This window comes from Bombina bombina, chromosome 4 (assembly GCF_027579735.1).
Source record: "Bombina bombina isolate aBomBom1 chromosome 4, aBomBom1.pri, whole genome shotgun sequence".
NCBI lineage: Eukaryota > Metazoa > Chordata > Amphibia > Anura > Bombinatoridae > Bombina > Bombina bombina.
In genome coordinates, this window is record NC_069502.1 from 1079096435 (window position 1) to 1079111936 (window position 15502).

A 15502-nucleotide genomic window follows, 5' to 3' on the forward strand; every position below is an offset into this window, starting at 1 on the left:
GTAAAATGAGCCTGGAGGTGTGCCAATCAAGGGCTAGTTTACGAGTGGAGCGCTCGCGCATTAACTTTGCTAGACAGAGGCTTTTTGCGTGTGTCGGGTTGCTCTCATATTACAAGTTGAAAGTAAAAAGTTAGTGTGCAAATAAATACCCTAGCTCAAAAAGCTGAACTTCGAATATCGCGACCGCATTATTGTACTCTCCTATAGACTTCAATGGAGCGTGCAAACTGCAAAAAAAATTAACACCTGTACTTGCGCGCTAACTCGACCGTGTTTATTCAAGAGCGCTAAACCTGACCTGTAATATGAATATTTCTCTTCACATAGAAGAATATGTTCTATTTATTCCGAAATAAATATTTATATATATATATATATATATATATATATAGATAATTAGTTTTTGTAATATATATATATATATATATATATATATATATACAGTATATACATATATATATATATATATATATATATATACACACACACACTCACTGGCCACTTTATTAGGTAAACCTGTTCAATTGCTTGGTAACACAAATTGCTAATCAGCCAATCACATGGCAGCAACGCACTGCATTTAGGCATCTAGACGTGGTGAAGACGACTTGCTGAAGTTCAAACTAAGCATCAGAATAGGGAAAAAAGGGGATTTAAGTGACTTTAAACATGGCATGGTTGTTGGTGCCAGATGGGCTGGTCTGAGTATTTAAAAAACTGCTGATCTACTGGGATTTTCACTCACAACCATCTCTAGGGTTTACAGAGAATGGTCCGAAAAAGAGAAAATATCCAGTGAGCGGCAGATGTGTGGACAACAATGCCTTGTTGATGTCAGAGGTCAGAAGAGAATGGCCAGACTGATTTGAGATGATAGAAAGGCAACAGTAACTCAAAGAACCACTCGTTACAACCAAGGTATGCAGAATACCATCTCTGAATGCACAACACTTCGAACCTTGAAGCAGATGGGCTACAGCAGCAGAATAACACACCGGGTGCCACTCCTGTCAGCTAAGACCAGGAAACAAAGACTACAATTCACACAGGTTCACCATAATTGGACAATGGAAGATTAGAAAATCGCTGCCTGGTCTGATGAGTCTCAATTTCAGCTGCGACATTCAGATGTTTGGGTCAGAATTTGGCGTAAACAACATGAAAGCATGGATCCATCCTGCCTTGTATCAACGTTTAAGGCTGGTGGTGGTGGTGTGGGGAATATTTTCTTGGCACACTTTGGGCCCCTTAGTACCAATTGAGCATTGTTTAAATGTCACAGCCTACCTGAGTATTGTTGTTGACCATATCCATCCATATACAGCTCAAATCATCTCAAACTGTTTTCTTGAACATGACAATGAATTCACTGTACTCCAATGGCCTCCACACTCACCAGATCTCAATCCAATAGAGCACCTTTGGGATGTGGTGAAACGGGAGATTCGCATCATGGAGGTGCAGCCGACAAATCTGCAGCAACTGCGTGATGCTATCATGTCAATATGGACCAAAATCTCTGAGGAATGTTTCCAACACCTTGTTGAATCTATGCCACAAATAATTAAGGCAGTTCTGAAGGCAAACGCGGTCCAACCCGGTACTAGCAAGGTGTACCTAATGAAGTGGCCGGTACCCCTCACATTTTTGTAAATATTTTATTATATCTTTTCATGTGACAACACGGAAGAAATGACACTTTGCTAAAATCTAAAGTAGTGAGTGTACAGCCTGTATAACAGTGTACATTTGCTGTCCCCTCAAAATAACTCAACACACAGCCATTAATGTCCAAATCGTTAGCAACAAAAGTGAGTACACCCCTAAGTGGAAATGTCCAAATTGGGCCCAATTAGCCATTTCTCTTTGAAAAATCCGGAGTTGCGGGCTAAACATGTTAGGGGAAAGGGCATATGGGACCCTTCATTTTATATGTTCCTAATGTAGAATAAGACTGGTAATAGTTGATATCTGAGCTGACACGCGTGTATACTCAGATTTTGCTGGCAGTGACTGACAGTTTCACTGGTTCCGTGTATATACTGTTGATGGATTGCTACTATTTACCATTATAACTCGGGTTGTAACTCTCTTTAATGCAATGTGTTGAAATCGCTACAAAGTTATCACAGCAGCATGTAACTAGAGGGCTAAGTAATACAATGATATAACTTTTAGACAATGACAGTATATTTTCATAGATGTTTACAAACATAAACAGTGCATACAAGCATAATAGGTACCTAACACTATTTATCAATTTATATTTTGAATTGCCTCTATAGCACTGTTGTAATTTCTCTTTGTCCTGTAAGAAGAGAATTTTTATACAGTTCCTACTAAGTGAATGGTTACTACCATAGGGAGACTACTAAAGCAGTACAACTTTTGTTTCTCTAGTTACGCCTTACATATCTTTATAACTGATGGATACTTTAAGTGATCACATAAGGAGACTTTCCTAATCTAGCACAAGGACGTTTGTCCCTAATTCCTCCAGAATTAGTAGGAATACGTAATATAATCTGGTGTCTCCTGTGGTTTTATAACAATATATAGCAACTTATTCAGAGGTACTAAACTCTACTGCAGTCCACAGACTATTATAATACATTACACCGTTTAGGTGAACAGTTTAATTGAATAAACGGATCTACAATAAAATTCACATTTGTTTGGAACAATAGATAAGATCCGTCTCTTCTATAGTTACCAAGACTATTACAGACTACTATAATACATTACACCATTTTGGGGAATTGTTCAATTGAATAAACGGATCTACATAAAATTCACATTTGTTTGGAATAATAAATAAGATCCGTCTCTTTTATAGTTATCAAGGAATCCCTATACATGACATAAGTAACTTAGTAGATCGAAATCCACCAATTTCACAGACCTAATATATCTGAGTATTGTCTCTGTAACTCAACAATGACCATGTAGGAGTCAATGTTAAAAGGTCTCCTGAGTAACACTACAATATAATTCACAGACAATTATAACATATCACGCTATTCTGGTGAAACGTTCTCAGAGCTCTTTATACAAGCCAGTCTTATATCACATGTTGATTTTAAAGCACCCATTTTTAAAGCATATCTATTAAAGGGACACTGAACCCAATTTTTTTCTTTTGTGATTCAGATAGAGCATGCAATTTTAAGCAACTTTCTAATTTACTCCTATTATCAATTTTTCTTTGTTCTCTTGGTATATTTATTTGAAAAAGAAGGCATCTAAGCTTAAAAAAATGTTCAGGACCCTGGACAGCACTTGTTTGCTGGTGGGTGAATGTATTCACTAATCAGCAAGAACAACCCAGGTTGTTCACCAAAAATGGGCCGGCATCTAAATTTAAATTCTTGCATTTTTAATAAAGATACCAAGAGAATGAAGAAAATTTGATAATAGGAGTAAATTAGAACGTTGCTTAAAATTGCATGCTCTATCTAAATCATGAAAGAAAAAAATTGGGTTCAGTGTCCCTTTAAAGTTGAATTTTTAACCAATTTTGATGTAAATTCTCCACACAGCTGTAACATACCAAGGGGAATATAGTGCTACGTGTGTATCTTTCTTTACAACATCCTCTAGTTGTAGATATTTAAATGTTCGCTTATACACAGCACCTATGGGCTCATATCATATTCTATAAGGCCAATTGAGCACTATTACAAGCCCTTCCCTAGTATATAATCCCTAGTAGTGCCATCACTAATTTTTTCTTTCCTAATAACATTGTGATCACGCCCGCAGCTTGTGGCCGACACTGCACTAATTGACTAAAATGAAAGTCAACAGATAATAAATAAAATGTCATGTGATCAGGGGACTGTCAGAAGATGCTTAAATACAAGGTAATCACAGAGGTAAAACATATATTAATATTACTGTGTTGGTTATGCAAAACTGGGGAATGGGTAATAAAGGGATTATCTATCTTTTAAAACAATAAAAATTCTGGTGTTGTCTGTCCCTTTAAATCGCATGTTCTATCTGAATCATGAAAGAAAAAAATTGGGTTTAGTATCCCTTTAAGCTAAAATTAGCTTATATTTATTTATTTTATTTTTTTAGTGTTTGTTGCACAAATTATCAGTAAATCAAGCTAAATTATGAAATTAATTTGTGTTTTGGGTAGCTTAAGCAACATTTATAAATAACAGAAAACCCTATAATATTGCAAAGGATGTCACTGCCCCTACCCAGCTACTTCATAATGCCTCCTAGCTGGCAAAGGGCTAGATTACCAGTGGAGCGCTAATATATTGCGGGCACGCGATAAATAACCAGCCATTACAAGTGTTATTACTTCATGTTGTGTCTCTGCTTTTATCTTTTCCCATATTGCATGACTGGCTCCTCCTGATCCAGTGGGGATCTAAGGATCTGTTTCACCTTACTCCTTGAAGATGAGGGCCAGGCATCAGATTATTGGATTCTACATAGCAGAAGGTCACACTGGAGGTTTAAACTATATGTAGCACTTACCTCATGTTTGATTGAAGTCATCTCTAGTAAGTGTAACTCTATGAGGGATTTGAAATTAGCACTTCTATTGTGACTCATATGGACAATATTTAATAATATACCTGTACCCATCCCATACTATTTGCTCTGTACTGTGTTTGTGTATCTATTTAGGACTAAAGACTATTTAGGACTACAGCGCTAATGTGTTTATATATATATATATATATATTTTTTTTTGTTTGTTTGTTTTTGTTTTTGAATGCAGAAAAAAAACAATACAAAAAAATATTTAATCTCCAGAAATAGCTGCCTGAAGGAATTTAGTTGGAGTTTGGCTATTGAAAAATAATTGCAGAAAATATGTTAATTTGTTTTAAAATATTAAGGGGTAGATTTATTTACTGTCGGGCGGACATCGCTAAATGCCAACTGCATACGCTAATGATAATGTGCGCTGGTATTACAAGATAATGTGCGCTGGTATAACAAGATAGCCGCAATGCATCAGAACTTCTGCGCCAGCCAAGGGGGTAAGTCACGCAGCGATGGCAGCAAGTATAAATATATATATGTATAAGCTGATATACATATATATTTATATGTTAATATGTGTATATACACATATTAACACATAAATATATATGTATATAAGCATATACATATATATTTACTGGGAACACACAGTTCCCATTGACCACAATAGAAAGGCACTTTTCAGAGCCGTTTTTTTCTAACACCCAACTCCCACCAACTTTAATTCAAAAATACTGCCTAGTGCAGTACTTTTATTAAAAAATAAAGATGCTGGGGGCGGAGCCAACAGCCGGGACAGCCAGACGTGCATTTTTTGAGCTCCTAGGCCTAATCTGGGAAAAAGTATTTTAGCAAAAGTCTGCACTAATTTCATATATACATAGCTACTGACCTGTATCTACCCTGCCTAAGTCGAAATATATGTCTAACCTGAGGATTAACAAGTCTTACTTGAGGAAAACGCTACACTACAGGTGGCGAGATTTCTGGGCCCACCCTTCCAGCTACCGACTTCTGTCTCTGTTGGACTAAACCAAGGGCACTCGGCAACATGGTAGAGAGTAATGGACTAATATATGCCCTATTGCAGGACTTGGAACAGCAGGCGGCAAGCTGCTTTGCTGATCTATCAGCCACGCTAAGATCGACTATGAGGGGGTCAATCAGCGGTGTGGTATCTAACGAGGAGCCTGGAGTTGCGCAGCTAGCATTAACTAAGGAATACTCACCCGAGAAGCCTCATTACCCCCCTCTACTGAGCATCTGTTGTGAGGAGTGGGAGGGGGCTCCGCTGGTTTCCTGCGCCCCGCTCTGCATTGCTGGCTTGGTGCCTAGTGTGATCGTCCCTGCGCCTCTGGAGTGGGCCCTGCAGAGGGAGGAAGCGAGTGAATCCCCCTTCCCCAAATTGTACCTCACCACTGGAGAGGTGAATCGTCTGCCTATAGCACATGACCGGGGAGAGCTGTCAGAGTGGTGCGGGAGGAGAAGGGGGCCGGCGCTGCTATTACCTAAGCCCAGCAAAGCTCAACCTTATGCCTTGGATGTGCCCGGCGTTTTATTCTCACGAAGTCATACCTTTGATATCCCTAAGCCACCTGGAGTACACTCTCATAAGCAACATGGTGGTCGGTTAGCGGACATACTTTCTGACCTCCCGGTTGGCAATCTGACGAAAGTAGGTGTAGGATAAACTTCTGTTTCCAAAGCAAAACCTTCAGCGCATATGTTGACATTTCCCTCTGAAATTTTTCGCTATTCTATGTTCCTGCACATGAATATTAAGAGACACTGGCTTCTATGCTTCTTATTTTTGACAATCTAACATGCATTGGCTCACAGATATGTGACCAGTTGAAAAATATCCAATGTACACCTTTACACAGGGCTCATCTAATATATTTGTAAGCTCGTTTTATTAAGAGATTCCTAGTTACTCTCATGTCTACTAACCTACCCTCTACATAGGGTTTATGCTATCAGAGAACTCCATACTATGTTCTTTATATTGCCTGGCCCTCCAGCATGACGCAGATATAGACTACTGTGGCAGAATACATGTCTTACACATTTGTTTGTAATATCTCTATCGTACAGGACTCAAGTTTAAGAATAGGCTAACTATAGCTCTAGCTCATGTTTGATATTATTATGTTGTCATATATATTTGTTCTACTGCTGGCTCAATTTTACATAGTTAATCCAGATACCCAATGATATATATGGACAGGTTATATTAATATGTAATATATAACCTCATCAGTAGGTACTTCACTACATACTAGCCGGGAAGCATGGTATGCTGATGAGTGCTAGATGAAATATTAGGTCATCATATTGTATTTGAGTCACTTATGTCACTATTTCATTATACTGTAGTCCTTTATTTTTCACTCACTATGTTATATTTGGGTGGCTATGTTTTTTCCCCATTTGAATATATATGCTACATGGGATTAGACACTCCTTAATTTGTGTATCTCTCAAGCTCTTTACTTAGACTTCCCTAACCTTAGAGATGCAACTCTTGTATGTATTTTTGATTTTTGTAGAGTTGGAAAGCCCACTATAGACACGCCAACTGTATATTAGGACACTATAATACCTGGGTCTATTGAGTGTCTCCTTGGGAGGGTTCAGCATGTTAACCTAAACCTGCCCCGCTGGTTGCGGCCGAGCCAGCGGATTTGGTATTGTTCACAGGTGTTAAAGAACATTATGTGATTATGGAATTATGCCCTTCTAACACTACCTCTACTCTGACTCATGGGATTCTATCTACATATTTTCCTCGTCTTATTATTTATTTATTTTTTGTAATGAGAAAGTTGCGTGCTATTAATATGTACGGGAAACTGTAATGCATACAAACTTTTATTTGCAAAATGTTATTTTTTATATGATTAATGCTTTTCAGATATGTATGTTGAGTGTCCTTCCCTTTCAAGGAGGGTGATTCATCTTTTCTATTACCCTGCTAGCGACGGTATTTTGGGGGGTGTAGCTACCCAGGTTTTCATAACTAGCGTACTTAAAAGAATAATGTGTGGGTACAGAACAAATGAAGTCATATGAATAGAAAGGCCCTGCTGGAGCTTAGTACTTAGATACAGAGTAGGTAAATCAATAAGATATATAGAGCCATTGGAGACCAAAAGCAGCTGATAGATCTACACTGTCTATATTCAAACCATCTCCCCCCCCTCCGGGTTAACGTGAGTTCCTGGGGGGTTATATTAGCCATTCACCCAACGTGGTGAATTTTCTTTTGCGGTATTAACCCGCTTCCTCACATTTACTCAGATTTATAATTCATGCCCATAAGGGGTTATATATCATACTATTCACCTCTAGCGTCATAATATATCAGGGATGGGTTCAAGAGTGACCTACAGAATTGATTAGGGGGTATATAAAAATTAAAAACTTGAGGTTCTTTAGCTAAATATGTTTTAGTGGTTGTATATCGCAACTTGTTCAAAATTATTTTATGGAATCTATACTCATGTAAATGTTATGTTCATGTTAGAACATATTTTGCATTTCAATGTTATATGATCAAACCTCAATAAAAAACTATGATTCAAAAAAAAAAATAAAGATGCTGCCATCTTTATGTTTTAATAAACTACACTAGACTGTATTTTGGGGGGCATTTGGGGCATATTTATAACATTAACCATGTTATAAATCTCTGGTTAATTTTATAAGCTCTAATTGCTACCGCGAGCTTGTAATGGCTTGTTAATTATTCCACTCCCTCAAACGGGTAAATTTGCCCACAATGTTTTACAACAAACATGTCATAACTAAAGGGAATGTCTCCTCATCCCAATAATGGGTCTCATGTCCTAAGTTATAAAGGAGCTTAGATAAGGGTTCATTTACCATCAGTCTCCAGAATCAGACTCCAGACTTCCAGTAAACATAAATATACATTTGTTTAAGCACGATATATCTTTGGTAAGAAGCTGTTACTTTTTCTAGTAACATGTCAAACTTGCAGGCCTACTTACCCCCTTTTGAAATGTGCCACATACGCACTTTGAAGGGCAGCTTCAAGAAAATAGCTGAGCTCAAAGTCATGGTTGGAAGTGCTGCCTTTTGAATTCCTGGAATGCCCGCTATATGAGCTCTATGGAGGAAAGAACATTTAAACGTCAAAATTAATTTATAATTTTCCTTGGCATTATTATCACACTCACCCAGCAATGTTAAAAATGTGTAGAATAAGTCATATGCCATATTAACTTTAAGGGCACTAATTCTGAAATTACTTTTTAAAATATGCATTAACCTATTGTATTAAAAATCGCCTAGATTACGAGTTTTGTCGGTAAGGCTGTGCGTTGCTTACCGCTCACCTACAGTAACGCTGGTATTACGGGTCTTTAGAAACCCGGCGTTAGCCGCAAAAAAGTAAACTTCAATCCTATTGGCTGATCCAATCAGCCAATAGGATTTTTTCTACCTTAATTCTGATTGGCTGATAGAATTCTATCAGCCAATCGGAATTCAAGGGACGCCATCTTGGATGACGTCATTTAAAGGAACATTCATTCTGTTTGAAGACGTCGCCAGAAGAGGATGCTCCGCGTCGAATGTCTTAAAGATGGACCCGCTCCGCACCGGATGGATGAAGATAGAAGATGCCGCCTGGATGAAGACTTCTGCCCGTCTGGAGGACTTCTTCTGGCCGGCTTCTATGAAGACTTCTGCCCGTCTGGAGGACCACTTCGCCCGGCTTCGTTGAGGACTTCGGCCTGGCTGGGTGAAGACTTCTCAAGGTAGGGTGATCTTCAAGGGGTTAGTGTTAGGTTTTATTAAGGGGGTATTGGGTGAGTTTTAGAGTAGGGTTGGGTGTGTGGGTGGTGGGTTTTAATGTTGGGGGGTATTGTATTTTTTTTTACAGGTAATAGAGCTGATTACTTTGGGGCAATGCCCCGCAAAAGGCCCTTTTAAGGGCTATTTGTAATTTAGTATAGGGTAGGGCTTTTTATTATTTTGGGGGGCTTTTTTATTTTATTAGGGGGATTAGATTAGGTGTAATTAGTTTAAAAAACGTGTAATTATTTTATTATTTTCTGTAATTTAGTGTTTGTTTTTTTCGTACTTTAGATAATTTTTTTCAATTGTATTTAATTGTAGTTAGTTTAGGTAATTAATTTAATTATAGTGTAGTGTTAGGTGTAATTGTAACTTAGGTTAGGATTTATTTTACAGGTAAATTTGTCTTTATTTTAACTAGGTAGCTATTAAATAGTTAATAACTATTTAATAACTGTTGTACCTAGTTAAAATAAATACAAAGTTGCCTGTAAAATAAAAATAAACCCTAAGCTACATACAATGTAATTATTAGTTATATTGCAGCTAGCTTATGGTTTATTTTATCGGTAAGTATTTAGTTTTAAATAGGAATAATTTATTTAATTGTAGTTATTTTATTTAGATTTATTTAAATTATATTTAAAGGGACACTGAACCCAATTTTTTTCTTTTGTAATTCAGAAAGAGCATGCAATTTTAAGCAACTTTCTAATTTACTCCTATTATCAATTTTTCTTCGTTCTCTTGCTATCATTATTTGAAAAAGAAGGCATCTAAGCTTTTTTTTGGTTTCAGTACTCTGGACAGCACTTTTTTATTGGTGGATGAATTTATCCACCAATCAGCAAGGACAACCCAGGTTGTTCACCAAAAATGGGCCGGAATCTAAACTTTCATTCTTGCATTTCAAATAAAGATACCAAGAGAATGAAGAAAATTTGATAATAGGAGTAAATTAGAATGTTGCTTAAAATTTCATGCTCAATCTGAATCACGAAATAAAATTTTGGGTACAGTGTCCCTTTAAGTTAGGGGGGTGTTAGGGTTAGACTTAGATTTATGGGTTAATAAATTTAATATAGTGGCGGCGACGTTGTGGGCGGCAGATTAGGGGTTAATAAATGTAGGTAGGTGTCGGCGATGTTAGAAATGGCAGATTAGGGGTTAATAAAATGTAACTAGTGTTTGCGATGTGGGAGGGCGGCGGTTTAGGAGTTAATTAATATTTTATAGTGGCGGCGATGTCCGGTTCGGCAGATCAGGGGTTAAATTTTTTTTTAGTGTTTGCGATGTGGGGGGGGAGGGGCCTCAGTTTAGGGGTTAATAGGTAGTTTATGGGTGTTAGTGTACTTTTTAGCACTTTAGTTAAGAGTTTTATGTTACGCCGTTAGCCCATAAAACTCTTAACTACTGACTTTTAAATGCGGTACCAGTCTTGACAGGAGAGGCTGTACCGCTCACTTTTTTGCAGACTCGTAATACCGGCGTTATGCAAGTCCCATTGAAAATATAGGATACGCAATTTACGTAAGTGGATTTGCGGTATTAACGACTCTGGCCAAAAAAGTGAGCGGTGAGCCTGTCATTTCAAGACTCATAATACCAGCGTTAGGAAAAAAGCAGCGTTAGGACCTCTTAACGCTGCTTTTTAACCCTAACGCAAGACTCGTAATCTAGGTGGATGTAATTACAATGTTAAAAATGTGGATAAACTCAGTTTTGAACTTTGGCAGTAGCCAATTTTGCACAGAGAAAAAGCATATGTTGTAGTCATATATAAAGATTTTTTAAACCTAATAAATGATTTCCTGGCTAAATCAGGAGGGTTTTTAGCTGCCTCATTTCTTTAATATGATTAAAAAAAAAACACAAAAAAAAACATGCAAATTCTTACATTTATTTATATTTGTTTATTCATTTGGCTGTTAAGAATGCAAGCTGAGAGACAATTTTATGGGGGATTGTCAAAAATGTTGTATTTTTGATGATGATCAATTGCTTGTCTGTAGCTCTAGCTATTAAACGAAAAGACACCAGCACTACACCTCAAGCAAAGGTATTCATGAATTATGTTCATCCTTAGGCTTGCGGCATATCCTTATGTAAATAACTACCTCTCTTATCCTTCACTATGCTATGCAGTCAAATGGGATAATAAAGAAAATAAAGTTCTTAAAGTATGTGAATTTAAGATCTTTGAAACATACGTTCATTATTTATTTTGTCCCCTTGGAATTCCGCAGCGTATTTGTGGCGAGGCTGATTCGCCTTAGTTATCAAAGGCTAGAGACCGGCAAAAGTAGAATTTTGTGACGTAAACTTCGATCCGCCGGACTCAGTCCGACACAGATCGATTCTTACGTCACTCCAGATGTTCCGCACACAAGTGCGGCACAATCTGACTACTTTTGCTAGTTATCAAAAAACTAGCAGGTACGCTCGGCACTTTTACGGCCCAGCGTACCTGGTTTTCAATCCGCCGCCCTGGAGGCGGCGGATTCCATAGGAATCAATGGGAGTCTGACCATAGCGAAAGTACAAGTTCGCTGCTGCCAGACATCCCATTGATTTCTATGGGAGCTGTCTGCACCTAACAAACTAACATGTACCCCGAGTCTAAACACCACTAATCTGTCCCCCCCTACACCGCTGCAACTAAATAAAGTTATTACCCCCTAAACCACCGCTCCCAGAGCCCACCGCAAGCTACTCTATACATATTAACCCCTAAACCGCCGCTCCCTGACCCCACCGCAACCTATATTAAATTTATTAACCCCTAATCTGCCCCCCCTACACCGTCGCCACCTATAATACATTTATTAACCCCTATCCTGCCCCCCACTACACCGCCGCCACTGTAATAAATTTATTAACCCCTAAACCTAAGTCTAACACTAACCCTAACACCCCCCTAACTTAAATATTTATTAAATAAATCTAAATAATATTTCTATTATGAACTAAATTAATTCTATTTAAAACTAAATACCTTTAAAATAAACCCTAAGATAGCTACAATATAAATAATAATTACATTGTAGCTATCTTAGGATTTATTTTTATTTTACAGGCATCTTTCAATTTATTTTAACTAGGTACAATAGCTATTAAATAGTTATTAACTATTTAATAGCTACCTAGTTAAAATAAAGAGAAATTAACCTGTAAAATAAAAACTAACCTAAGTTACAATTACACCTAACACTACACTATACTTTAATAAATTATTTCTATTTAAAACTAAATACTTACTTGTAAAATAAACCCTAAGATAGCTACAATGTAATTAATAATTACATTGTAGCTATTTTACGGCTAGATTTAGAGTTTTGTCGGTAACGACCCGGGTATCTAACGCTGGCTTTTTTCTAGCCGCACCTTTAAAATAACTCTGGTATTGAGAGTCCACAGAATGGCTGCGTTAGGCTCCAAAAAAGGAGCGTAGAGCATATTTAACGCAACTGCAACTCTCGATACCAGAGTTGCTTACGGACGCGGCCAGCCTCAAAAACGTGCTCGTGCACGATTCCCCCATAGGAAACAATGGGGCTGTTTGAGCTGAAAAAAAACCTAACACCTGCAAAAAAGCCGCGTTCAGCTCCTAACACAGCCCCATTGTTTGCTATGGGGAAACACTTCCTACGTCTGCACCTAACACCCTAACATGTACCCCGAGTCTAAACACCCCTAACCTTACACTTATTAACCCCTAATCTGCCGCCCCCGCTATCGCTGACCCCTGTATATTATTTTTAACCCCTAATCTGCCGCTCCGTAAACCGCCGCTACTTACATTATCCCTATGTACCCCTAATCTGCTGCCCCTAACACCGCCGACCCCTATATTATATTTATTAACCCCTAATCTGCCCCCCACAACGTCACCTCCACCTGCCTACACTTATTAACCCCTAATCTGCAGAGCGGACCGCACCGCTATTATTATAAAGTTATTAACCCCTAATCCGCCTCACTAACCCTATAATAAATAGTATTAACCCCTAATCTGCCCTCCCTAACATCGCTGACACCTAACTTCAATTATTAACCCCTAATCTGCCGACTGGAGCTCACCGCTATTCTAATAAATGTATTAACCCCTAAAGCTAAGTCTAACCCTAACACCCCCCTAACTTAAATATAATTTTAATCTAACGAAATTAATTAACTCTTATTAAATAAATTATTCCTATTTAAAGCTAAATACTTACCTGTAAAATAAATACTAATATAGCTACAATATAAATTATAATGATATTATAGCTATTTTAGGATTAATATTTATTTTACAGGTAACTTTGTATTTATTTTAACCAGGTACAATAGCTATTAAATAGTTAAGAACTATTTAATAGCTAAAATAGTTAAAATAATTACAAATTTACCTGTAAAATAAATCCTAACCTAAGTTACAATTAAACCTAACACTACACTATCAATAAATAAATTAAATACAATTCCTACAAATAAATACAATGAAATAAACTAACTAAAGTACAAAAAATAAAAAAGAACTAAGTTACAAAAAATAAAAAAATATTTACAAACATTAGAAATATATTACAACAATTTTAAACTAATTACACCTACTCTAAGCCCCCTAATAAAATAACAAAGCCCCCCAAAATAAAAAAATGCCCTACCCTATTCTAAATTACTAAAGTTCAAAGCTCTTTTACCTTACCAGCCCTGAACAGGGCCCTTTGCGGGGCATGCCCCAAGAAGTTCAGCTCTTTTGCCTGTAAAAAAAAACATACAATACCCCCCCAACATTACAACCCACCACCCACATACCCCTAATCTAACCCAAACCCCCCTTAAATAAACCTAACACTAAGCCCCTGAAGATCTCCCTACATTGAGTCGTCTTCACCCAGCCGAGCCAAATTCTTCATCCAAGCGGAGCAAGAAGAGGTCCTCCATCCGGTAGAAGTCTTCATCCAAGCGGGCAGAAGAGGTCTTCCATCCGATTGAAGTCTTCATCCAAGCGGGATCTTCTATCGTCATCCATCCGGAGCGGAGCGGCAGCATCCTGAAGACCTCCGACGCGGAACATCCATCCTGGCCGACGACTGAACGACGAATGACGGTTCCTTTAAATGACGTCATCCAAGATGGTGTCCCTCGAATTCCGATTGGCTGATAGGATTCTATCAGCCAATCGGAATTGAGGTAGGAATATTCTGATTGGCTGATGGAATATTCCGATTGGCTGATCCAATCAGCGTCGGCGATGTGTCGGCGATGTTAGGGAGGGCAGATTAGGGGTTAATACTATTTATTATAGGGTTAGTGAGGCGGATTAGGGGTTAATAACTTTATAATAATAGCGGTGCGGTCCACTCGGCAGATTAGGGGTTAATAAGTGTAGGCAGGTGGAGGCGACGTTGTGGGGGGCAGATTAGGGGTTAATAAATATAATATAGGGGTCGGCGGTGTTAGGGCAGCAGATTAGGGGTACATAGGGATAACGTAGGTGGCGGTCGGCAGATTAGGGGTTAAAAAAATTTAATCGAGTGTCGGCGATGTGGGGGGACCTCGGTTTAGGGGTACATAGGTAGTTTATGGGTGTTAGTGTACTTTAGAGTACAGTAGTTAAGAGCTTTATGAACCGGCGTTAGCCCAGAAAGCTCTTAACTACTGACTTTTTTCTGCGGCTGGAGTTTTGTCGTTAGATTTCTAACACTCACTTCAGACACAACTCTAAATACCGGAGTTAGAAAGATCCCATTGAAAAGATAGGATACGCAATTGACGTAAGGGGATCTGCGGTATGGAAAAGTCACGGCTGAAAAGTGAGCGTTAGACCCTTTTTTGAATGACTCCAAATACTGGCGGTAGCCTAAAACCAGCGTTAGGAGCCTCTAACGCTGGTTTTCACGGCTACCGCCAAACTCCAAATCTAGGCCTTAGGAATTATATTTATTTTACAGGTAACTTTGTATTTATTTTAGCTAGTTAGAATAGTTATTAAATAGTTATTAACTATTTAATAACTACCTAGCTAAAAGAAATACAAAATTACCTGTAAAATAAATCCTAACCTAAGTTACAATTAAACCTAACACTACACTATCATTAAATAAATTAAATACAAATAACTACAATTAAATACAATTACATAAACTAACTAAAGTACAAAAAATAAAAAAGCTAAGTT

At 37.8% G+C, this 15502-nt stretch overlaps 1 protein-coding gene across 1 annotated transcript in view; it reads right to left on the bottom strand.

Moving 5' to 3' along the window:
• TTC7A (tetratricopeptide repeat domain 7A) overlaps positions 1 to 15502 on the bottom strand; it is a 1159252-nt gene that overhangs the window by 933257 nt on the left and 210493 nt on the right. The window contains exon 5 of the mRNA XM_053712237.1: positions 8526 to 8644. Coding sequence (XP_053568212.1) covers positions 8526 to 8644 — 119 coding nt within the window. The remainder of the gene's footprint in view (positions 1 to 8525; positions 8645 to 15502) is intronic.